We start from the raw sequence: 26252 nt of genomic DNA, 5'->3' as shown, positions 1-26252 counted from the left end.
AATATATGGAAAATGAGGTATAATAGAGGTTATTTCCGGTATTATGTGTTGTTAAATGTAGTACATCTTTCATACATGTTTACCGTGGTGGTGTTGATGCTTGGTAAAAAAACACAGTACCAGTTATATTGACAAGTAGTACAATAGATGGAAATTGAAGTATAATAGATACTATTTGCGGTATGATGGTTTGTTAAATTTGGTACATCTTCCATACATGTTTACCATGATGGTGTTAATGCGCAGTCAGAAACGTATTACTGGTTATATTTCACAGTGGTACAATATATGGAAAATGCAGTACAATAGAGGCTATTTGAGGTATTATTTGTTGTTAAATTTGGTACATTCTTCATACATGTTTACCATTGTGGTGTTGGTGCACGGTCAGAAACGCAGTACTGTTTATATTTCACGGTGGTAAAATATATGGAAAATGAGGTATAATAGAGGCTATTTGCGGTATTATGTATTGTTAAATTTGATACATCTTCCATACATGTTTACCACAGTGTTGGATTGTGGTCAGAAACGCAGTATCAGTTATATTGACCAGTAGTACAATAGATGAAAAAAGAAAGTATAATAGAGTCTATTTGCGGTATGCTGTTATGTTAAATTTGGTACATCTTTCATACATATTTACCATTGTGGTTTTGGTGCGTGGTTAGAAATTCAGTATCGGTTATATTTATTAGAAGTACATTAGCTGGCAAATAAAGTATAATACGGTCTTATTGTGGTATAATGTTATGTTAAATTTGGTACATCTTACATACATTTTTACAATGGTGGTGTTGTTGTGTATTAAAAAACTCAGTACCAGTTGTATTATCTTGTAGTACATTAGCAGACAAGTGTAGAATAAAATTTTTTTTACTTGGTATAATATGTTGGTGCTAGGTCAGAAACTTAGTACCAGTTGTATTGACTCGTGGTACATTAACAGGTAAATACAGTATAACATTGATTATATGAAGTATCATTTCTTGTAAAATTTTGTATAAAAGTGCGAGACAAACAATTTATAAGTGCTAATGTGACGCCTAAAATCCAATCTATTAAATCGCATGCATTAATTTAATAAATATTAGGATTTTTAATTTTTTTAAGTTTATATGATTTAAATTCCTTATTTGAATTACGTGCTAATAGAATATTTTATTATTTATTCAAATGATTTTATTTTACTGACTATTTAATTAATGTTTTTAATTGTTTAAGTTCATTTGTCTAATTGATTTTTTATTGCGCAATTTAAATTGTTTTAAATATTTTAAAGGTTTAAGATTGCATACTTAAATTATTTTAATTTTTAATTTTTAATTTTTAATTTTTAATTTTTAATAGTTTAGTTTATTCTTTTAAATTATTTTAACTTTTTAGTTTATTTATTTAAATATTTTTGAGTGTTCAACTTATTTATTTTAAATAGATTATGTTTAGCGGTTAATTGTTTTAAATTATTTTAAATGTCTAGCTTACCTATTTAAATCCTTTTTTTTATTTGTCTAAATTATTTTAAAGGTTTTATTTCCGCTCGTATATTTATTTAATTTACTTTTAAATGTTAGTCAAGTTTGTTTAAATTATTTTAAATCGCTCTGTTCGATATTTTAAATATTTACTCGTTGCCGTGACATCAGAATATTTAAAGTGTTGTATTTTAATTTCTGAATTTTTAGCTTGTGTTTTATTTAGTGCAATTTAATTCATATTCCTAAATTGTTTAGTTTGGTCTAGCATTTCTTTAAAATGTGTAGCACTTTCTCCCTAATACTCATACACACTCGAATTTCCTATAAATACAACTATACATACACACACCTACACACTCAATTTTAATACATAACCCTAACCCCTAAATCACACACACTCATGCCTAAAACACACACTCCCATACGTATGACTCCACCTCCATTCTCTCTAAGCTCTCCATCGGCTTCATTTTTTTCCTAGCTTGGAATGCCGCCCGTTCTTCCCTCTTCTTTAGTTCCGGCGCAACACCTCTTTAGCTAGCTGGTCGAGAGTTTCCTGTCCACCTTGAGCTTGATTTCAGCTCGTTTCCAGCTCGGTTCCAACGCAGATCTCCCAAGCTCCGTTCGGCGCTGCAGTCCCTGCTTTTCTTTTCGATTCTTCTCAAGTCCAGGCAAGAATGTGGCTTCCTTTTCTTTCTTCACCATGTAGATTAGCTTAGCTTGATTGTTGCATTTCATGATCTTCGAAACATATATATATATACATGCCCTGTTTTCTGTTTTCATTTTCTGAAAATACATGAGCAGTCCGCATTCCATTCTTGAGGATTTATGTTGCTATGATATTGTTTTGTTGAGGATTGAAATGAGCATATGTTTATGGCCCAAATATTTTCCAGATTCTTCTTCAAGGCATGGTTCGAATACTTCTCAGATTTTCTTCATGCTTGGTGTTCGAATTTGGTTCAGAAATTTACCTTGTCTTGTTGTTCGAACCCTTCCCAGTTTATTGCCTATCTTGGTGGTTCGAAATTTCAGAGTTTTATGGCATGGAGTTCGATCTTTTTTTTTGTTCAGGTTATTCCTTGGTTTGGGGTGTTCGAACATTTTCCAGAATTTTTCCTTTAGCATTGTGTTCGATTATTTCAGATTAGTTTCTTAACTTGTTTGTTCAAATTTTCAGATTATTACCTTGTCTTGGGTGGTTGAAATTTCAGAGTTTTCATAGCTTGTTGGTTCGAACACTTTCCAGATTTTTCCTTCTTGTTTTGGTTCGAACATTTGGTGTTTGTTGTGTTGATTTGGATGGTGATTTAGAGCTACCATGGATGATATGTAGTTCACGTGGTAGTATATAGGATGACTCGATGTGGTTGTTGGTTGTTGGCAAGAGGTTTCAATTCTAGGGAGAGTGTATGTGCAGAATTTTTGGGTTTAATGCTTGCTGTCCAGAAATCTGTTCTTATAGCAGGGTTAGGCTCGGGTTTTGGCTAAGGTCTCGGGTCTAGAACTAGTCCAAGATGTTGGGAATATGCCGGTTCGAGCGGAAATGAATTTGGTTAAGTTTCGGTTGAATTTTAGGCATAAGAGAAGAGAGTGCGCAGAAATCTGTTTTGCCTCATGTAGCTGCTGTCCGGAAAATATTTTCTAAATGGGGTTTAGGCTCGGGTTTTGGATAGGGGCTCGGGTCTGGAATTAGTTTAGGATGTTGGTAATATGTCGGTTCAAGCAGGAATTAATTCGGTTAAGTCTCGGTCGAGTTCTAGATTTTTAATGTTAGAGGCGCAGAATCTGTTTCGCCTCAAGGGCTGCTGCCCGGAAACCCTTTCTTTAAAAATAGCTCGCTTAGGAAATAAATTCCGAGGACGACTTTTGTACTTAGGTCTAAGTGTCGTGGAGTTGTGGTTTCAAACTGAATCCTTTTTGGTTAAGAAGCGAGCAAGTTATAAATTTTACGGGCTAACCGCTTAAGTTAGTCGTAAGTGCAAATTGTGGGTTAAATTCTCCATCCTTTGGGTTGTCTCCTAAATCACCATCCCGATCATCCATGTGTGAGTCATATGCATGATTATTTATTAACGTTTACATGTAATTCATATTTACATATGCATGCTAAGTCCCATATTCAAGAAAGAAAGTATGAAAGAAAATATTTTTATGAACGAAGTGAGATGATTGTGACTATAGAAATGACGTGTATGTGTGGGGTTGAGAGGCATCTTGACCTACCTTACCAAATATAGAAATGACGTGTATGTGTGGGGTTGAGAGGCATCTTGACCTACCTTACCAAATACAGGGCAAGATCGAGTTGGGTGTTATCCTGACTTCCTTGCGGCATAGTGCACTGCAGCCATGATCATGATCGAAACCACAGGGTCACAATCAAGGATCTAAGTTCACAGTTACAGATTCAGATACAGTTTATGCAGATTCATTGATTATACATGACTTAGCCATGCATATGTTTTATTTCAAGTTCTCTCTTTAATTTTGAAGTTTATTCACTTGTTTAAAGTAAGGGCACAAAACAAAGGTATTTTTTTTTTAGTATCAGTTATTTTTAACCTGCGTGTGCTTGTATTTACGTAGTACTCGTTATCCCCCCATATTCTTGCTGGGTCTTTTAGACTCACTCCGCTTCTTTCTTCCTTTCAGGTGAGGTGCATTTCATTGAGATTGAGGGGCAAGACTATCGAGTGGACTGTGATGCGGGCATGGCACATCCCTCCGACCTTTGCTCGTTTTCCGCATAGTTACTAGAATTCTCATGTTAAGAAGCATTTATTTTGCTTATTTGTCAGATGTATATGTAATGTTTTGATAGCATTGTTTTTGGGCATGCAAACATTAGATTTCTAATCTTGTGGATATTTGTTATGTCGAACCTCTCTTTTGGGCCTCGTTCTTGTCTCGGTCTAGTTCTTGTGTCGTCAGTTGTCTATTTCTTTTATTTTTATTTTGGTTGCTGTCTGAGACAGGTGGGTTGTATTATAAATAGAAAGGTCATGCAGAAATTTTAAATAAAAATTTTTAAAATATTTGAAAATTCCGTATTTTATTTAATTATTATTTAATGTTGAGTCAGGGTCGTTTCAGTTGGTATCAGAGCATGGTTCTGGTTTGGGTTGTGCCTACTGCCGGTTGCAAGAAACTCGAGAAGTCTCGCCTCAAAGTCTGTAAGTTTAATAAATTTTATATGGTAGTCGTACTAGATTTATTACCTTAAATGTTTTGATGTCACATTCTTTTTAAAATATTTTTTTTAAAACTAGATGTTCAATTTGTTTAAGTGCATAGTTTAGTGTTTATTTTCGTTTAAAAATTTGTTTTAGTAGTTTAAAGTGTACCATTCAAATGTTTATTTTTTTTAGCATGCGGTCCCAAGTTAAATGGAGTTGGTGTGCCAATATTCCTTCCATTTTTGGACAGTACGTGGAAGTTATTTAAGTTATTAGGTAGTGTTAATAATTTTATGAGATTATAGGAACTTGATGGAAAATATTGAACTTGCATATTAGGGGATTTCAATTGTGTGCTATTATTGTACGTTGTTTATTTATACTGGATTTTAATCGGATGTAACTAAGTGAATAGTTTGCTTAGAATTACATAGGTGCTTGCTTTGTCAGTTAAGTTTATGAATCGATCTCGTGCGAAGACTTGGGATACGAACTTGGTTTTATATTATTATGGATAGTTTGAGTCCTTCTTTTGTTATTTGGGCAAATATGATTTCGAGGATTAGTGAGTCGGTTATTATGAGTCTTTCAATTACGTGAACTACTATTCCGATCGTTATTTCCTTTTTCCTTCTTTTGTGCTCAAATCCGTTGCAACATATTCTTTTGAGTACCTGAAATTTCTTTGCACTTCCTTTGAGCATTGATGAATTTGTATGGCATTAATCAGCGTTGAATTTTGCCACTTTGGCATTAGTTGAACTTCTTAATAAACTCTTGTTCATGTTTATTACTTCTTGAAATTTTTCTTCGGTTCTAGGGTCGCATGTTGATGTGAGTAAGATTCACCTTGCCTTTCTTTTTGGTAATCTACTTACGTAGTGTGACTGACATCTGATTTTACTTTGAGACTGCTGTTTTCCCTGATTATTGACGTGTGTGGACTTCTCTCGACTGAAGTCACACCGATTGCTCTTAATTGTGCTTGGATTGTTTGAGCATGATTTCATTACCATTATGAATGATCACGAGGTTTGTATCTTGTTGGCTCATATTTATTATTCACGTAGCCGACATTATTATTCATTCACCCCTAGAGTTGAATTATGAGTGAGTTGTTTTCACTTATCTAGATTTTTATATTCAGCTCGTTTGTTTGTAATGCTTGCATTATTTCATTTCATATTAAGCAGCATTACTTGTATGACTGTTTTCCTTTCCTGATCCATCATGTTGAATTATTTGGGTGGATCATAGTTTCAAATTATCATTTCTATTCTGGTGTAGAGAATCAACTCGTAACCGCTTAGTAAATGTTTAGACTATTGGAATTTAGTATTAGTACTAGATAAAATCCTAAGTTATTGTTGTGATCCGAGGAATGTCGACTACTAGTTATAACTAGTTCTAGCGAGTAGACAACTAGCTAGTAAATTAAATGAATAGGTGGATTCAATTCTAAATAGGATTGTTAGAGTAAACAGATGATTTTGGTAAAGCTGAATGGGTGAACAGTTGCGAGTTAAGAAATAAAGTTGTCAGTAGAGACTTTTGGGTACTTTACATTTGAATTCTCAGATTTTGTGTATGTCAACCGGTAAGGCTATTGCACCAACTATGGGAATAGAATGATGAATAGGATGTTCAGTTAGTTTTCTGGATAAGCTGTAGAATTGGTTATATGAAAATACTAAAGTACTGGAGGATCAATTAGAAAGCCTTTTCGACCAGGTTACAAACTCTTCGAGGTGCCTAATTGGGTACTAATTTCTTGAAATATGAATTCAGGTTATACATATAATGATTTGGAAATTTTTGGATTTTCAAATTTATTGTCGAGTTGAACTAGGGATTTGAGTTTTGTCTTCATGCGATATGTAAGGATTGATTGGGTACTTAGAGACCACCTAATCCAATAAGTGGTTAATAGCTCGTGGTATATTTTGACTTGAAGTGTAAATATGGATTTCTTAGTCGTTGTATCTTGGATAGAACAGTGGATAAATCTGTTGGGAAATTTTAATTATCCTTAGAAGCGTTGTGAGTTATAGTAACTAATAAGGGGTTTGAGCATAGTCCAAGAGCATTAAGCGTAGCATTGCTAATAAGTGGCGTAGACCTCTAGAATTTCAAAATGGATATTAAGTTGTTCTTGAAGATATCAATGTTCCGTAATATTAACGATTTGGGAATATAAGAGAATTAACACGTCGTCGATCCTTACGCGATTGTTGAGGAGATTGGTAATTCGTTGTATCGTTTGGGCATGCCGTAGAGATTTGTTGTGGAAGTATGAGTCAGATTCTTATCTTATCTTGAGTCCTAACGAGGTAGAATCATATAGTCACTTAGCTATCCTATTTAGAAAATTTTAAGTGTTTAGTCGCTAAGTATTTTGGGAACTTGTGAATTTCTTAAGAGCTCGAGTTCTACATTGTAGAAGTTAAGTTTAATTGGTAAATAGACGTTAAGCGTAGTTTCGTTGTTAGAAAGGTTTTTTTTTAAGTTATTAGTAAGATCGACATAAATTCTTTAATGGGTATACAGGAACTTTAATGCTTGAAATTGCGATCCAGGATTTAAGGTTATCAAACAAAGGAAAGTATCAGATATTTTAGGAGTTTAGGTGGCGAATTGAAAACTCTTACAGTCGCATGGGAACAGTGATTAGAAAATTCTCTTAGGCTACAATCATTTGAGAATAAATAAGAGTTTGCAAATTTATTTTGCAGTAAGAGTTAGTCAGGTCCTTAATGATATAGATAGCAGTAAGCATCGGAGTGCGCAGCGAAAGCTGATTTGGGCCAACTCATGTGAGTGAAAAATAGGAATTTAGTGTTGATCTGGTCTAAGGTATTCAAACCAAGTTGTAAGTCTTGAATTTCGAGGACGAAATTCCATTTAAGGGGGGAAGGAATTGTGACGCCTAAAATCCAATCTATTAAATCGCATGCATTAATTTAATAAATATTAGGATTTTTAATTTTTTTAAGTTTATATGATTTAAATTCCTTATTTGAATTACGTGCTAATAGAATATTTTATTATTTATTCAAATGATTTTATTTTACTGACTATTTAATTAATGTTTTTAATTGTTTAAGTTCATTTGTCTAATTGATTTTTTATTGCGCAATTTAAATTGTTTTAAATATTTTAAAGGTTTAAGATTGCATACTTAAATTATTTTAATTTTTAATTTTTAATTTTTAATTTTTAATTTTTAATAGTTTAGTTTATTCTTTTAAATTATTTTAACTTTTTAGTTTATTTATTTAAATATTTTTGAGTGTTCAACTTATTTATTTTAAATAGATTATGTTTAGCGGTTAATTGTTTTAAATTATTTTAAATGTCTAGCTTACCTATTTAAATCCTTTTTTTTATTTGTCTAAATTATTTTAAAGGTTTTATTTCCGCTCGTATATTTATTTAATTTACTTTTAAATGTTAGTCAAGTTTGTTTAAATTATTTTAAATCGCTCTGTTCGATATTTTAAATATTTACTCGTTGCCGTGACATCAGAATATTTAAAGTGTTGTATTTTAATTTCTGAATTTTTAGCTTGTGTTTTATTTAGTGCAATTTAATTCATATTCCTAAATTGTTTAGTTTGGTCTAGCATTTCTTTAAAATGTGTAGCACTTTCTCCCTAATACTCATACACACTCGAATTTCCTATAAGTACAACTATACATACACACACCTACACACTCAATTTTAATACATAACCCTAACCCCTAAATCACACACACTCCCATACGTGACTCCACCTCCATTCTCTCTAAGCTCTCCATCGGCTTCATTTTTTTCCTAGCTTGGAATGCCGCCCGTTCTTCCCTCTTCTTTAGTTCCGGCGCAACACCTCTTTAGCTAGCTGGTCGAGAGTTTCCTGTCCACCTTGAGCTTGATTTCAGCTCGTTTCCAGCTCGGTTCCAACGCAGATCTCCCAAGCTCCATTCGGCGCTGCAGTCCCTGCTTTTCTTTTCGATTCTTCTCAAGTCCAGGCAAGAATGTGGCTTCCTTTTCTTTCTTCACCATGTAGATTAGCTTAGCTTGATTGTTGCATTTCATGATCTTCGAAACATATATATATATACATGCCCTGTTTTCTGTTTTCATTTTCTGAAAATACATGAGCAGTCCGCATTCCATTCTTGAGGATTTATGTTGCTATGATATTGTTTTGTTGAGGATTGAAATGAGCATATGTTTATGGCCCAAATATTTTCCAGATTCTTCTTCAAGGCATGGTTCGAATACTTCTCAGATTTTCTTCATGCTTGGTGTTCGAATTTGGTTCAGAAATTTACCTTGTCTTGTTGTTCGAACCCTTCCCAGTTTATTGCCTATCTTGGTGGTTCGAAATTTCAGAGTTTTATGGCATGGAGTTCGATCTTTTTTTTTGTTCAGGTTATTCCTTGGTTTGGGGTGTTCGAACATTTTCCAGAATTTTTCCTTTAGCATTGTGTTCGATTATTTCAGATTAGTTTCTTAACTTGTTTGTTCAAATTTTCAGATTATTACCTTGTCTTGGGTGGTTGAAATTTCAGAGTTTTCATAGCTTGTTGGTTCGAACACTTTCCAGATTTTTCCTTCTTGTTTTGGTTCGAACATTTGGTGTTTGTTGTGTTGATTTGGATGGTGATTTAGAGCTACCATGGATGATATGTAGTTCACGTGGTAGTATATAGGATGACTCGATGTGGTTGTTGGTTGTTGGCAAGAGGTTTCAATTCTAGGGAGAGTGTATGTGCAGAATTTTTGGGTTTAATGCTTGCTGTCCAGAAATCTGTTCTTATAGCAGGGTTAGGCTCGGGTTTTGGCTAAGGTCTCGGGTCTAGAACTAGTCCAAGATGTTGGGAATATGCCGGTTCGAGCGGAAATGAATTTGGTTAAGTTTCGGTTGAATTTTAGGCATAAGAGAAGAGAGTGCGCAGAAATCTGTTTTGCCTCATGTAGCTGCTGTCCGGAAAATATTTTCTAAATGGGGTTTAGGCTCGGGTTTTGGATAGGGGCTCGGGTCTGGAATTAGTTTAGGATGTTGGTAATATGTCGGTTCAAGCAGGAATTAATTCGGTTAAGTCTCGGTCGAGTTCTAGATTTTTAATGTTAGAGGCGCAGAATCTGTTTCGCCTCAAGGGCTGCTGCCCGGAAACCCTTTCTTTAAAAATAGCTCGCTTAGGAAATAAATTCCGAGGACGACTTTTGTACTTAGGTCTAAGTGTCGTGGAGTTGTGGTTTCAAACTGAATCCTTTTTGGTTAAGAAGCGAGCAAGTTATAAATTTTACGGGCTAACCGCTTAAGTTAGTCGTAAGTGCAAATTGTGGGTTAAATTCTCCATCCTTTGGGTTGTCTCCTAAATCACCATCCCGATCATCCATGTGTGAGTCATATGCATGATTATTTATTAACGTTTACATGTAATTCATATTTACATATGCATGCTAAGTCCCATATTCAAGAAAGAAAGTATGAAAGAAAATATTTTTATGAACGAAGTGAGATGATTGTGACTATAGAAATGACGTGTATGTGTGGGTTGAGAGGCATCTTGACCTACCTTACCAAATATAGAAATGACGTGTATGTGTGGGGTTGAGAGGCATCTTGACCTACCTTACCAAATACAGGGCAAGATCGAGTTGGGTGTTATCCTGACTTCCTTGCGGCATAGTGCACTGCAGCCATGATCATGATCGAAACCACAGGGTCACAATCAAGGATCTAAGTTCACAGTTACAGATTCAGATACAGTTTATGCAGATTCATTGATTATACATGACTTAGCCATGCATATGTTTTATTTCAAGTTCTCTCTTTAATTTTGAAGTTTATTCACTTGTTTAAAGTAAGGGCACAAAACAAAGGTATTTTTTTTTTAGTATCAGTTATTTTTAACCTGCGTGTGCTTGTATTTACGTAGTACTCGTTATCCCCCCATATTCTTGCTGGGTCTTTTAGACTCACTCCGCTTCTTTCTTCCTTTCAGGTGAGGTGCATTTCATTGAGATTGAGGGGCAAGACTATCGAGTGGACTGTGATGCGGGCATGGCACATCCCTCCGACCTTTGCTCGTTTTCCGCATAGTTACTAGAATTCTCATGTTAAGAAGCATTTATTTTGCTTATTTGTCAGATGTATATGTAATGTTTTGATAGCATTGTTTTTGGGCATGCAAACATTAGATTTCTAATCTTGTGGATATTTGTTATGTCGAACCTCTCTTTTGGGCCTCGTTCTTGTCTCGGTCTAGTTCTTGTGTCGTCAGTTGTCTATTTCTTTTATTTTTATTTTGGTTGCTGTCTGAGACAGGTGGGTTGTATTATAAATAGAAAGGTCATGCAGAAATTTTAAATAAAAATTTTTAAAATATTTGAAAATTCCGTATTTTATTTAATTATTATTTAATGTTGAGTCAGGGTCGTTTCAGTTGGTATCAGAGCATGGTTCTGGTTTGGGTTGTGCCTACTGCCGGTTGCAAGAAACTCGAGAAGTCTCGCCTCAAAGTCTGTAAGTTTAATAAATTTTATATGGTAGTCGTACTAGATTTATTACCTTAAATGTTTTGATGTCACATTCTTTTTAAAATATTTTTTTTAAAACTAGATGTTCAATTTGTTTAAGTGCATAGTTTAGTGTTTATTTTCGTTTAAAAATTTGTTTTAGTAGTTTAAAGTGTACCATTCAAATGTTTATTTTTTTTAGCATGCGGTCCCAAGTTAAATGGAGTTGGTGTGCCAATATTCCTTCCATTTTTGGACAGTACGTGGAAGTTATTTAAGTTATTAGGTAGTGTTAATAATTTTATGAGATTATAGGAACTTGATGGAAAATATTGAACTTGCATATTAGGGGATTTCAATTGTGTGCTATTATTGTACGTTGTTTATTTATACTGGATTTTAATCGGATGTAACTAAGTGAATAGTTTGCTTAGAATTACATAGGTGCTTGCTTTGTCAGTTAAGTTTATGAATCGATCTCGTGCGAAGACTTGGGATACGAACTTGGTTTTATATTATTATGGATAGTTTGAGTCCTTCTTTTGTTATTTGGGCAAATATGATTTCGAGGATTAGTGAGTCGGTTATTATGAGTCTTTCAATTACGTGAACTACTATTCCGATCGTTATTTCCTTTTTCCTTCTTTTGTGCTCAAATCCGTTGCAACATATTCTTTTGAGTACCTGAAATTTCTTTGCACTTCCTTTGAGCATTGATGAATTTGTATGGCATTAATCAGCGTTGAATTTTGCCACTTTGGCATTAGTTGAACTTCTTAATAAACTCTTGTTCATGTTTATTACTTCTTGAAATTTTTCTTCGGTTCTAGGGTCGCATGTTGATGTGAGTAAGATTCACCTTGCCTTTCTTTTTGGTAATCTACTTACGTAGTGTGACTGACATCTGATTTTACTTTGAGACTGCTGTTTTCCCTGATTATTGACGTGTGTGGACTTCTCTCGACTGAAGTCACACCGATTGCTCTTAATTGTGCTTGGATTGTTTGAGCATGATTTCATTACCATTATGAATGATCACGAGGTTTGTATCTTGTTGGCTCATATTTATTATTCACGTAGCCGACATTATTATTCATTCACCCCTAGAGTTGAATTATGAGTGAGTTGTTTTCACTTATCTAGATTTTTATATTCAGCTCGTTTGTTTGTAATGCTTGCATTATTTCATTTCATATTAAGCAGCATTACTTGTATGACTGTTTTCCTTTCCTGATCCATCATGTTGAATTATTTGGGTGGATCATAGTTTCAAATTATCATTTCTATTCTGGTGTAGAGAATCAACTCGTAACCGCTTAGTAAATGTTTAGACTATTGGAATTTAGTATTAGTACTAGATAAAATCCTAAGTTATTGTTGTGATCCGAGGAATGTCGACTACTAGTTATAACTAGTTCTAGCGAGTAGACAACTAGCTAGTAAATTAAATGAATAGGTGGATTCAATTCTAAATAGGATTGTTAGAGTAAACAGATGATTTTGGTAAAGCTGAATGGGTGAACAGTTGCGAGTTAAGAAATAAAGTTGTCAGTAGAGACTTTTGGGTACTTTACATTTGAATTCTCAGATTTTGTGTATGTCAACCGGTAAGGCTATTGCACCAACTATGGGAATAGAATGATGAATAGGATGTTCAGTTAGTTTTCTGGATAAGCTGTAGAATTGGTTATATGAAAATACTAAAGTACTGGAGGATCAATTAGAAAGCCTTTTCGACCAGGTTACAAACTCTTCGAGGTGCCTAATTGGGTACTAATTTCTTGAAATATGAATTCAGGTTATACATATAATGATTTGGAAATTTTTGGATTTTCAAATTTATTGTCGAGTTGAACTAGGGATTTGAGTTTTGTCTTCATGCGATATGTAAGGATTGATTGGGTACTTAGAGACCACCTAATCCAATAAGTGGTTAATAGCTCGTGGTATATTTTGACTTGAAGTGTAAATATGGATTTCTTAGTCGTTGTATCTTGGATAGAACAGTGGATAAATCTGTTGGGAAATTTTAATTATCCTTAGAAGCGTTGTGAGTTATAGTAACTAATAAGGGGTTTGAGCATAGTCCAAGAGCATTAAGCGTAGCATTGCTAATAAGTGGCGTAGACCTCTAGAATTTCAAAATGGATATTAAGTTGTTCTTGAAGATATCAATGTTCCGTAATATTAACGATTTGGGAATATAAGAGAATTAACACGTCGTCGATCCTTACGCGATTGTTGAGGAGATTGGTAATTCGTTGTATCGTTTGGGCATGCCGTAGAGATTTGTTGTGGAAGTATGAGTCAGATTCTTATCTTATCTTGAGTCCTAACGAGGTAGAATCATATAGTCACTTAGCTATCCTATTTAGAAAATTTTAAGTGTTTAGTCGCTAAGTATTTTGGGAACTTGTGAATTTCTTAAGAGCTCGAGTTCTACATTGTAGAAGTTAAGTTTAATTGGTAAATAGACGTTAAGCGTAGTTTCGTTGTTAGAAAGGTTTTTTTTAAGTTATTAGTAAGATCGACATAAATTCTTTAATGGGTATACAGGAACTTTAATGCTTGAAATTGCGATCCAGGATTTAAGGTTATCAAACAAAGGAAAGTATCAGATATTTTAGGAGTTTAGGTGGCGAATTGAAAACTCTTACAGTCGCATGGGAACAGTGATTAGAAAATTCTCTTAGGCTACAATCATTTGAGAATAAATAAGAGTTTGCAAATTTATTTTGCAGTAAGAGTTAGTCAGGTCCTTAATGATATAGATAGCAGTAAGCATCGGAGTGCGCAGCGAAAGCTGATTTGGGCCAACTCATGTGAGTGAAAAATAGGAATTTAGTGTTGATCTGGTCTAAGGTATTCAAACCAAGTTGTAAGTCTTGAATTTCGAGGACGAAATTCCATTTAAGGGGGGAAGGAATTGTGACGCCTAAAATCCAATCTATTAAATCGCATGCATTAATTTAATAAATATTAGGATTTTTAATTTTTTTAAGTTTATATGATTTAAATTCCTTATTTGAATTACGTGCTAATAGAATATTTTATTATTTATTCAAATGATTTTATTTTACTGACTATTTAATTAATGTTTTTAATTGTTTAAGTTCATTTGTCTAATTGATTTTTTATTGCGCAATTTAAATTGTTTTAAATATTTTAAAGGTTTAAGATTGCATACTTAAATTATTTTAATTTTTAATTTTTAATTTTTAATTTTTAATTTTTAATAGTTTAGTTTATTCTTTTAAATTATTTTAACTTTTTAGTTTATTTATTTAAATATTTTTGAGTGTTCAACTTATTTATTTTAAATAGATTATGTTTAGCGGTTAATTGTTTTAAATTATTTTAAATGTCTAGCTTACCTATTTAAATCCTTTTTTTTATTTGTCTAAATTATTTTAAAGGTTTTATTTCCGCTCGTATATTTATTTAATTTACTTTTAAATGTTAGTCAAGTTTGTTTAAATTATTTTAAATCGCTCTGTTCGATATTTTAAATATTTACTCGTTGCCGTGACATCAGAATATTTAAAGTGTTGTATTTTAATTTCTGAATTTTTAGCTTGTGTTTTATTTAGTGCAATTTAATTCATATTCCTAAATTGTTTAGTTTGGTCTAGCATTTCTTTAAAATGTGTAGCACTTTCTCCCTAATACTCATACACACTCGAATTTCCTATAAGTACAACTATACATACACACACCTACACACTCAATTTTAATACATAACCCTAACCCCTAAATCACACACACTCCCATACGTGACTCCACCTCCATTCTCTCTAAGCTCTCCATCGGCTTCATTTTTTTCCTAGCTTGGAATGCCGCCCGTTCTTCCCTCTTCTTTAGTTCCGGCGCAACACCTCTTTAGCTAGCTGGTCGAGAGTTTCCTGTCCACCTTGAGCTTGATTTCAGCTCGTTTCCAGCTCGGTTCCAACGCAGATCTCCCAAGCTCCGTTCGGCGCTGCAGTCCCTGCTTTTCTTTTCGATTCTTCTCAAGTCCAGGCAAGAATGTGGCTTCCTTTTCTTTCTTCACCATGTAGATTAGCTTAGCTTGATTGTTGCATTTCATGATCTTCGAAACATATATATATATACATGCCCTGTTTTCTGTTTTCATTTTCTGAAAATACATGAGCAGTCCGCATTCCATTCTTGAGGATTTATGTTGCTATGATATTGTTTTGTTGAGGATTGAAATGAGCATATGTTTATGGCCCAAATATTTTCCAGATTCTTCTTCAAGGCATGGTTCGAATACTTCTCAGATTTTCTTCATGCTTGGTGTTCGAATTTGGTTCAGAAATTTACCTTGTCTTGTTGTTCGAACCCTTCCCAGTTTATTGCCTATCTTGGTGGTTCGAAATTTCAGAGTTTTTATGGCATGGAGTTCGATCTTTTTTTTTGTTCAGGTTATTCCTTGGTTTGGGGTGTTCGAACATTTTCCAGAATTTTTCCTTTAGCATTGTGTTCGATTATTTCAGATTAGTTTCTTAACTTGTTTGTTCAAATTTTCAGATTATTACCTTGTCTTGGGTGGTTGAAATTTCAGAGTTTTCATAGCTTGTTGGTTCGAACACTTTCCAGATTTTTCCTTCTTGTTTTGGTTCGAACATTTGGTGTTTGTTGTGTTGATTTGGATGGTGATTTAGAGCTACCATGGATGATATGTAGTTCACGTGGTAGTATATAGGATGACTCGATGTGGTTGTTGGTTGTTGGCAAGAGGTTTCAATTCTAGGGAGAGTGTATGTGCAGAATTTTTGGGTTTAATGCTTGCTGTCCAGAAATCTGTTCTTATAGCAGGGTTAGGCTCGGGTTTTGGCTAAGGTCTCGGGTCTAGAACTAGTCCAAGATGTTGGGAATATGCCGGTTCGAGCGGAAATGAATTTGGTTAAGTTTCGGTTGAATTTTAGGCATAAGAGAAGAGAGTGCGCAGAAATCTGTTTTGCCTCATGTAGCTGCTGTCCGGAAAATATTTTCTAAATGGGGTTTAGGCTCGGGTTTTGGATAGGGGCTCGGGTCTGGAATTAGTTTAGGATGTTGGTAATATGTCGGTTCAAGCAGGAATTAATTCGGTTAAGTCTCGGTCGAGTTCTAGATTTTTAATGTTAGAGGCGCAGAATCTGTTTCGCCTCAAGGGCTGCTGCCCGGAAACCCTTTCTTTAAAAATAGCTCGCTTAGGAAATAAATTCCGAGGACGACTTTTGTACTTAGGTCTAAGTGTCGTGGAGTTGTGGTTTCAAACTGAATCCTTTTTGGTTAAGAAGCGAGCAAGTTATAAATTTTACGGGCTAACCGCTTAAGTTAGTCGTAAGTGCAAATTGTGGGTTAAATTCTCCATCCTTTGGGTTGTCTCCTAAATCACCATCCCGATCATCCATGTGTGAGTCATATGCATGATTATTTATTAACGTTTACATGTAATTCATATTTACATATGCATGCTAAGTCCCATATTCAAGAAAGAAAGTATGAAAGAAAATATTTTTATGAACGAAGTGAGATGATTGTGACTATAGAAATGACGTGTATGTGTGGGGTTGAGAGGCATCTTGACCTACCTTACCAAATATAGAAATGACGTGTATGTGTGGGGTTGAGAGGCATCTTGACCTACCTTACCAAATACAGGGCAAGATCGAGTTGGGTGTTATCCTGACTTCCTTGCGGCATAGTGCACTGCAGCCATGATCATGATCGAAACCACAGGGTCACAATCAAGGATCTAAGTTCACAGTTACAGATTCAGATACAGTTTATGCAGATTCATTGATTATACATGACTTAGCCATGCATATGTTTTATTTCAAGTTCTCTCTTTAATTTTGAAGTTTATTCACTTGTTTAAAGTAAGGGCACAAAACAAAGGTATTTTTTTTTTAGTATCAGTTATTTTTAACCTGCGTGTGCTTGTATTTACGTAGTACTCGTTATCCCCCCATATTCTTGCTGGGTCTTTTAGACTCACTCCGCTTCTTTCTTCCTTTCAGGTGAGGTGCATTTCATTGAGATTGAGGGGCAAGACTATCGAGTGGACTGTGATGCGGGCATGGCACATCCCTCCGACCTTTGCTCGTTTTCCGCATAGTTACTAGAATTCTCATGTTAAGAAGCATTTATTTTGCTTATTTGTCAGATGTATATGTAATGTTTTGATAGCATTGTTTTTGGGCATGCAAACATTAGATTTCTAATCTTGTGGATATTTGTTATGTCGAACCTCTCTTTTGGGCCTCGTTCTTGTCTCGGTCTAGTTCTTGTGTCGTCAGTTGTCTATTTCTTTTATTTTTATTTTGGTTGCTGTCTGAGACAGGTGGGTTGTATTATAAATAGAAAGGTCATGCAGAAATTTTAAATAAAAATTTTTAAAATATTTGAAAATTCCGTATTTTATTTAATTATTATTTAATGTTGAGTCAGGGTCGTTTCAGCTAACAACCATATCTAGTCAACTAACACATATTAGCGATTCAATAAATTGGAACACATCCATTCTAACAAAATACAGTACCAACTTCATGAAGACAATTATCCATCCGATCAAAAAACAGTACAAAATACACCAAAAATAATTTTCCACTCCATTCTCATTTCCCTGAATCCATTTTCATCAACTCATTTTTGTTATTTTGGATGGTTGCAGCAACGTGTGACCTTGTACCGTCTATGTTGCAATCAGGCTGATAATTCCATATAAAAGGGTAATCATGAGCATAACACTCCGCCCATAGGCAAGTAAACACACCACAATCAAAATTATTCCCTTGGTCTCTACACCTTGGGAATCCCACATTACATATGGCAAACAAAGGTACATTATCATACAACCATGCTTACATTGAAAGATTATTAGATTAAGTAATGAAGAAAAAGAATATGTTATATGATCAATGTATTAAGGACATTAAATATTTTGAAGTCACGGCGATAATTAGAATATTTAAATAATAGCAGAGCGGTTAAAATAATTTAAATAAACTAAATGAACGATTAAAAGTCATTTAAATAATACACAAGCGAAATAGAAACCTTTAAAAACGGCTTGGGCAGTTAAAAGCATTTAAATAAATAATCTAGGCATTCAAAATAATTTAAAATATTTAACCGCTAAACTCAAGTTATTTAAAATAAACTGGTTGGACAACCAAAAATATTTAAATGAGTTAGGCAATTAAATCCATTTAAAAGAACAAGCTAAGTAATTAGAATCATTTAATTAAGCAGCTTAAAACCTTTTAAAATATTTGAAACAATTGAATTGCACGATAAAAATCATTTAGACAAATAAATTAAAATAATTAAAACATTAATTAAATAGTTAGTACAATAAAATCATTTAAATAAATAAATCTTAAACCTTTAAATATCTTTAAAATAATTAAGTAGTATAATAAAATATTTTAAATGAATATATTTTAAACAATTAACATTTTATTAACACATAAATCAAATAAAAAATTTAAATCAATTAAACTTAAAAATAATAATCCTAATATTTATTAAATTTAATGCATGCGATTTAGTAGATTAGATTTTAGGTACTACATAAATATTCCATTATTAGATGCTATTAAACAAGTACATCGATATGCTAAATTTTTGAAAGAATTATGTTCTGTGAAGAGAAAACAAAAGTTGAAGGGATGTAAGAAAGTTGAACTAGGAGAACATGTTTCTGCTGCGATTCAGAGAAAGAAACCTGAAAAATGCAAGGATCCAGACATGTTTTTGATTCCTTGTAAAATAGGAGATGTTCAGCTTGATACGGCCATGTTAGATTTTTCGGTATTTGGCTCATCTTTTGATCATTGTTTGCATAACCTTTCCCTTGTGTTGCAAAGATGTCAAGAAAAGAACTTAGTTCTTAATTGGGAAAAGTGTCACTTTATGGTCCAAGAGGGCATTGTCCTTCGCCATAAAGTATTATCAAGGGGACTATAGGTGGATAGAGTCAAAGTTGTCGCAATTGAGAAGCTCCACCACCTAAGAATATCAAGGGCATTTGAAGTTTCTTATGACATGTGGGGTTATATCGTCGATTTATTAAATATTTTTTTAATATCACTAGACCTCTATATAATTTACTTGAAAAAGACTCCACTTTCATTTTTTATGATGATTGTTTGCAGGCCTTTAAGAAGATTAAGACGACATTGATCACAGCGCCTATCATGATAGTTCCGGATTGGAAAGAGCAATTTGAGTTGATGTGTGACGCTAGTGATTATGCGGTTGGAGCAGTTTTGGGTCAACACAGAGATAAATTGTTTTGAGCTATTTATTATGTCAGTCGTACTATGGATGCTGCACAGCAAAACTACACCATGCCACAACTTAAAAAGAGATGCTTGCAGTAGTTTTTGCTTTTGATAAATTTAGGCCTTATTTAATTGGTACTAAAGTGATTTTTTACACTGAACATGCATCAATTCACTACTTGTTCGCCAAGAAGGATGCAAAGCCATGCTTGATTAGGTGGATTTTAATTTTACAAGAGTTTTATTTTGAAGTTAAGGATAAAAAAAGGAGCAAGAATAAAGTAGCAGACCATTTTTCTAGACTTGAGTTGGAGAACGTCAAGGAAGAGGATGTAATCAAAGAAATGTTCCCCGATGAACAAATTTTTTAGGTAAAAACTTCTCTCCCATGGTTTGCTGATATCGCTAAATTTTTGTCTTGTGGTGCTTTACCCCCATATTTGAACCGCCATCAAAAGAAAAAAGTTCTTTCACGATATACAGTTCTTTCTATGGGGTGACCCTTATGTGTTCAAAATATGCACTGATAAAGTGATCAGATGATGTGTGGCGGGTCAAGAAGCACAGAAAATCTTGGAACAATGCCATTCAGCAACATGTGGAGGCCACTTCGGTGCATCACAGACTGCAGCTAAGGTATTACAAACCGATTTTTATTGGCCTACTATGTTTAAGGATATTTATACCTTGGTGAAATCATGTGATAAGTGTCAAAGGACTAAAAATATTTCTCGCAAACATGAATTGCCTCTCACAAATATTTTGGAAGTTGAACTTTTTGATGTGTGGGGTATTGATTTCATGGGGCCTTTTCCTCCATCTTTTGGTTATACTTATATTTTACTAGCTGTGAATTATGTTTCGAAGTGGGTGGAAGCAATTGCCACCTCTATTAATGATGCTCGTGTTGTAGTGAAATTTTTGCAAAAGAATATTTTCACCCGATTTGGCACTCCACGAGCTATAATCAGTGAAGAAGGTACGTACTTTTGTAATAAAATTTTTGATACATTGCTCACTAATTATGGTGTCAGACATAAGGTGGCATGCACCTATCATCCGCAAACAAATAGCCAAGCGGAAGTCTCTAACCGGTAAGTCAAACAGATATTGGAGAAAACCGTCAAGACAAATCGAAAAGATTGGGCTATCAAGCTGGATGATACACTGTGGGCATATAGAACCGCATTCAAGACACCCATTGGGATATCGTCGTATCGGTTGGATTTTTTAAAAGCTTGTCACCTACCATTGGAACTTGAGCATAAGGCGTTTTGGGCTGTGAAGAAGCTAAATTTGGATCTTGAAGCTTTCTGAGATTTGAGAAAGCAACAGTTGAATGAGTTGGAGGAATTTTGCAATGAGGCGTATGAGAATGCCAAGATCTATAAAGAGCAAACAAAGAAATGACATGACAAACATATCTTGAGAAGGTAATTTGAATCGGGCTAGCAAGTTTTATTTTTTAATTCTCGTTTGAAATTTTTTCCAGGTAAGCTGAAATCGCGTTGGTCAGGGCCTTTTATAGTGGAGAGGGTGTTTCTGCATTGGGAAATTGAACTAAAATGTCCCGATGGCAGACATTCAAGGTGAATGGGCAAAGAGTCAAACACTAATTTGGAAATGAAGTATGGAATGTTGATTGCATTCTGCTCAACGATTTGGAGTAAAGAGGGTGACAGTATGGCTGGCGACTCTAAACCAAGCGCTTTTTGGGAGGCAACTCAAATTTTTTTTTTTTTGTTTTTTCATTTAATTCTTGGTATTGTTTTTCTTTAATTTTGTTAATCATTTCTTTTTGGGTAAACTTGTGTGTGTCTTTGAAGCCTAATTTTACAAATATAAGTGCCCCCGTGCTACTTTGCATACAGACCAAATAGCCAAGTGCAATGCTGATGTGCACCCGTGCTACCCTGTGCAAGAAACTTTTTGCTGAAACATGATGCACATGCAAACCCGCACCATCTTTGAAGCACCCCCCCCCCCCCCCCCCCCGCATTGAGAAGACTTTGAAATATTACTGAAGTATGAAGCTGCTGCGCCCCCGCGCCTCTACTCAAGCGCACCCACTCTCAAACGTTTTTAATCCCAAATCTGATATGATTCCTACACTTTCCTATCTTCCAAGACCTCTCTAAGATCTTCTTCTCCCTCAATCCCTACCTCTCTCGTTGCCTAACTCACACCCAAATCTCTCCTCATTTATCTCTCACAAATATACCTTACCCATCACCAATATACCTTACTCACCCTCCTTCACACCTCACTTTCCCTTGCTTGAGATTTCACGTTTCAGAAACAGGGTGGCCGGAAATTTTGGGGAAGTGGAGTCCATCTTCGCATTGGTTCACTAAGTTCTCTTTCAAGTTCAATTGGTAAGCCATATTTCTCTTAGAGCCGCATTGATGATGCCCGTGAATTTTGTTTTTCTAGTTCATTGAAATTGGTTGTTAACGTTGGTTGTGTGCGGTGTTGATTTGGGTTGAATTGTGGTGGTTGGATATTTGCAAATCTTTATACGTGTGAGGAGTATACGTTGTTGTTTGGGGGAGCGATTCTCGTGTGTTGTGTTGTTTTGCAAAAGTGTGTTAGTTGTTGACATTTCCTACACGGTGTTCGTGAAATGGCCCCAAAGAGAAAGCAAAAGCAAGTTGCATATTCTTCCTCTTCTTATGATGCCCATTGTTTTTGGGACAAGGCGGCTGCTACTCATTTTCACACGTTCTTGTCCAAGAACATTCTACAAGAGAGGGGTTTTCACATGATGCTTGGTTTTGATCCATCTCACCCAATGTGTGCAGTGGGGCAAATGGTTGTGGCTCGACACTGGAAGAAATTTTCAAAGCCCCCCATGAATGTCGTTGTTTCCCTTGTGAGGGAATTTTATGCGAACTTGAAGGTCAGGCATTCTCAGTTTCAGTTTTAGTGCGTGGAAATATGGTGGCTTTTGACGCGCATACCATCAATAACTTCCAATTCCCGCCAATTATGCATGATGAATATGTGGAGTATAAAACTGATGTTGTTGACTATGATGAGATACTGAGACGTTTATTCATAGCCGGTGCCGAGTGGTGGTTGGGCAAAGATGGTTTCCCCGCCATTTTAAAGAAATCTGATTTGTTGGAGGATGCTAAGTAGTGGTATTCTTTTGTGTGTGCCCGGATGAAGCCTACGGATCACACCACCAATGTTACGAAAGATAGGGCTATCTTGGTGTATTGCATCCTCACCGGAAAAACAATGGATGTGGGCCACATTTGTCAAAACTCAATATCAAATGTGGTGTCTTGTGGTACTACAGGGGGTCTAACATTACACGCCATTCTCACTTACCTATATATGTACAGCTGCTGGTGTCACATGGAATGGTAGTGAAGAACTTATGAAACCCTGGTTTGCCATTATTTGTATGCCTTCGCGACGATTCGTACCAGAGTATGAACAACATGCCCGCACTTCCCGGCAAGAGTTTAATATTTGTGCCACCGCTCACCGACCCTCCCCACCACGTGATGCACCTAGGACTCTGAGCGATCAAATTACTTATCTTGAGGAGGAGGTGCGGCGTCAACGTCAGCATATGCAATCTTTTCAGCAGACATTGGGAGTTTTCATGAACTTTGTGATGTATTTCACCACAGCTTTGGCCCATCAATTTCCTGATGCTGCTCTTTCATCTCACCCTTTTCAACCACTCCCACAGTGGCCTCCACATGTCTCTACCCCTGAGCTCCATCCCAACACTGATGAGGAGGATGGCAGCGACCACTGACGGTTGCTGCTCGAGGTACATGTCATTTGTTTTTCCTGTTTTAATCATTAGGGACAATGATTGTACCTAAGTTTTTTTTGTTGGGGGGGTTAGTTACTTTTTTTAAAAAAATGATTTTGAATGGTTGTTGGGAGTTGATGTTGACAGAAGTGAATTGCCGAGTGATTTGCACTGAATTGAATGATTGATGAGCCTAAGTGACTTCCTTGTTATGTGTTTTTGTGTGGTTGATTATTTTAGTGCTATTTTGTGTGTCATTAAGTTATGTTCGTTTTTTGTTTTTATGTCTTTGTTTCGTTTTGAAATAGAAAAAAAAGATAAAAAGTTAGAAAAGAAAAATAAAAAGAAAAATGGCCTATGATGATGAATAATGACGGATAGCAATAGAAAAAAAAATTGAATATAGTGTTGGGACATGATCTCTTGAGTTCTCAAATTTTCTGCACTATAGCATTGATTGTTGATACTCCTGATAAGTAGAAATAATTATGTGGATTTTGTAAGAAGAGTAGATGATTTGATTCCTAACTTTGGTGATTCATACTCGAGACCGAGGTAGACTTACACAAACAGGGAGATGATTTAGGCAATTGTTTTGTTGAGCCTCGTTAGCCTTTCACTTGTTAACCTTTCATTTGTAGCCTTGATATGAAAAGAAAAATCAAAAACCAAATGAAAGCCAAAAATAAACAAAAATTCAAAGAAATAAGAAAATAAGTAAAAAAAAAAAAAGGAAAAAAAGAGAAAGTAAGGTGAGGGTGCCATTGAAATAAAAATGGATTGAAATCCAAATCCAAAGAAAATGCAAAGAAAAAGATGTAGAATGTATGAAGTATAAGGAATCAGATAAATATCTGACAGTGCCCTGAATGTGATAATCCTAGCCTACCCAATACTAAATAAATTGAAAATGTCCAATTTCCTTTACCTTGAATCATAATGTGTTTACATTGAATATCTATATTAGATACTTGTTATCCTATTGAAGTGATTGAGCCTAAAGAACTATCTGAACAGTCCTTTTGATCTTTGTGACTAAGGGTTGAACTTGGTGGACAGTGTGTTGAAGCTAGAGAGCGGGATTAATTACTCTGTGAGCCTTGCTGGTTGCATGATTTGATGGAAATTTGGGTGGGTAGAAGAGATTGACTAATCAAACACGCATGAGAACTCTTGAGAAAATTATCCACACATGGATTACAAGATAAACATCTGAGGCCGGAATGGATCAATAATTTTTAATGTGTTGCTTTGTTATAAGTTAATTTTTTTTGTTTTGCTCGGGACTAGCAAAAATCTAAGTTTGAGAGAATTTGATAAGTTCATTTTATGCACTTAATTTGCATATGATTTGACTTTATTTTTGTGATTTATCGAGCGGTATTACTTGCAATTTTTTGTTGTTTTTGTTAAATGCAGGCAAGGAAGAAAGTAAAGATTTTATGTTAATATGGAGTCAAAAAGAACATGGAAAATATGGTAGAAGGCAAAAATGGATCAAAAGAAGGAAAAAAAAAAAAAGGAATTCGAAGTGCAAGCGCCCCTGCGCCAGTCCAGAAGCGTGTCGCGCTGGTTCAAGCACACCCGCATCGGAAGAGTTGCGCACCCGCACTAGAAGAAGGCTGAAAAAAAAATTCGATGCTCAAGCGCAGCCGCGCTGGTTTATGGCGCAGCCGCGCTGTCGCGTATTTTGGGAGTTTTGATTTTTCGGGATGAAAACTTTCATATATTTGTGGGCTTTTACTTGTTGGGTTTGGAGCACATATAAAAGTGATTTTTAAGCACACAAATTGGAGGGCAGCTGCACGCACTTCTGAGGAGATTTACAAGCACGAATTGAGGAGATTTGGAGGAGAAAAATTTGCACAAGAGTTGGAAGAAAAAGCTGGAACAAGGAAGAAGATAGCGTCATCCGGACACGACATCACATCTTTTGATTTGTTATTCTTATTCTTACTTTTTAATTTCTGAATTGATGTCGAGTTTCAAAAACATGTTTTTTTTTTTTTTTTGCATTATTTTGAGTATGAAATAACTTTTCTAGTATAGAGGATGATGTAGCTTGGTGTAGATGACTTCTATGACTTTTTGATTTTATGTGATTGAATTACATTTATTTAATTGTGTTTTTTAGAATTGATAGTCCTTTCAATTTACTGGTCAAAAATTGGATTGTTATATTTATTTGAAATCGTTGCTCGGGAGAGGAGATTTTGAATAGGATCATTAGAAAATACAATGTTAATGTTTATATAACTCAGGAGAGTGTATAACTTTAATACAGCTTGAGTAAGAACATAGTTTATCACATATCAGTAAGTCTAGATTTTTAATAGGGATATTGGAATAGAATCTTAATTGATATATTTTATTTGTTGCTTGGGAGAGGAAAATAAAAATAATTAAGTGTTCTTGGCTATTAAATAAAATAATTCATGAACATTAATTAATTAGAAGTAGTTGTTGTTGAAACCAAATGAAATCAAATCCTCTAGACATTTTTCTCTCAGTGATAATCCTCTAAATTGTGTGGTTGGCTTGCTAGTTCTATTAATTATTTAATTTTGAAAGAAAAATTCTCTATTTAATTCTCTAAATAAAGTTTATCCTATTTTAATTACAAGTTTTGATATAATTTTCTAGCATACTCCTTGTAGGAATGATACTCTATTCACTCTATAATAAAACTTGACAATCGTGCGTTTGAGAGTATAAAATTACGCAACAATTTCCTGTACTTGATTCACTACGGATTTAGAGTATACCATCTTGAAATCAAGAAAACATCCCACGATGAAATTTTTAAGACCAGCATCCTCCACTTTGTAATTGTTTTCCAAATGTCCACAGTAGCTTGATAAGAGGTCAAAATGTCGATACTCAAGATACAATCGAAATCCTCCATCGCTAAGATCATAAGATTTGCCGATAACTCAAAGCCCTCAAACTCTAAAGAGCAACCCAAGAATACACTATTGGCCAAAGCTAAATGGACGGTCAGGGTAGATACAGAAAGTACTATGTCTAAGGATACAT

At 34.8% G+C, this 26252-nt stretch overlaps 1 protein-coding gene and 1 long non-coding RNA gene across 2 annotated transcripts; both read left to right on the top strand.

Moving 5' to 3' along the window:
* The first annotated feature begins 1533 nt into the window (after nt 1-1533).
* LOC140885033 (uncharacterized) lies at nt 1534-13656 on the top strand. The gene is made up of 3 exons (XR_012150787.1): nt 1534-2149; nt 4137-4657; nt 10655-13656. It is a non-coding gene; the product is annotated as an uncharacterized lncRNA (long non-coding RNA).
* Nucleotides 13657-20107: 6451 nt separating this feature from the next.
* LOC140879241 (uncharacterized) lies at nt 20108-21034 on the top strand. The gene is made up of 2 exons (XM_073282918.1): nt 20108-20420; nt 20934-21034. The coding sequence occupies exons 1-2, from the start codon at nt 20108-20110 to the stop codon at nt 21032-21034; spliced, it is 414 nt and encodes a 137-aa protein (XP_073139019.1).
* The last annotated feature ends 5218 nt before the right edge of the window (nt 21035-26252 follow it).

This window comes from Henckelia pumila, chromosome 2 (assembly GCF_033568475.1).
Source record: "Henckelia pumila isolate YLH828 chromosome 2, ASM3356847v2, whole genome shotgun sequence".
Classification (NCBI taxonomy): Eukaryota; Viridiplantae; Streptophyta; class Magnoliopsida; order Lamiales; family Gesneriaceae; genus Henckelia; species Henckelia pumila.
Note: the sequence above shows the minus strand (reverse complement) of the source record. Positions and strands in the feature narration are given on the sequence as shown.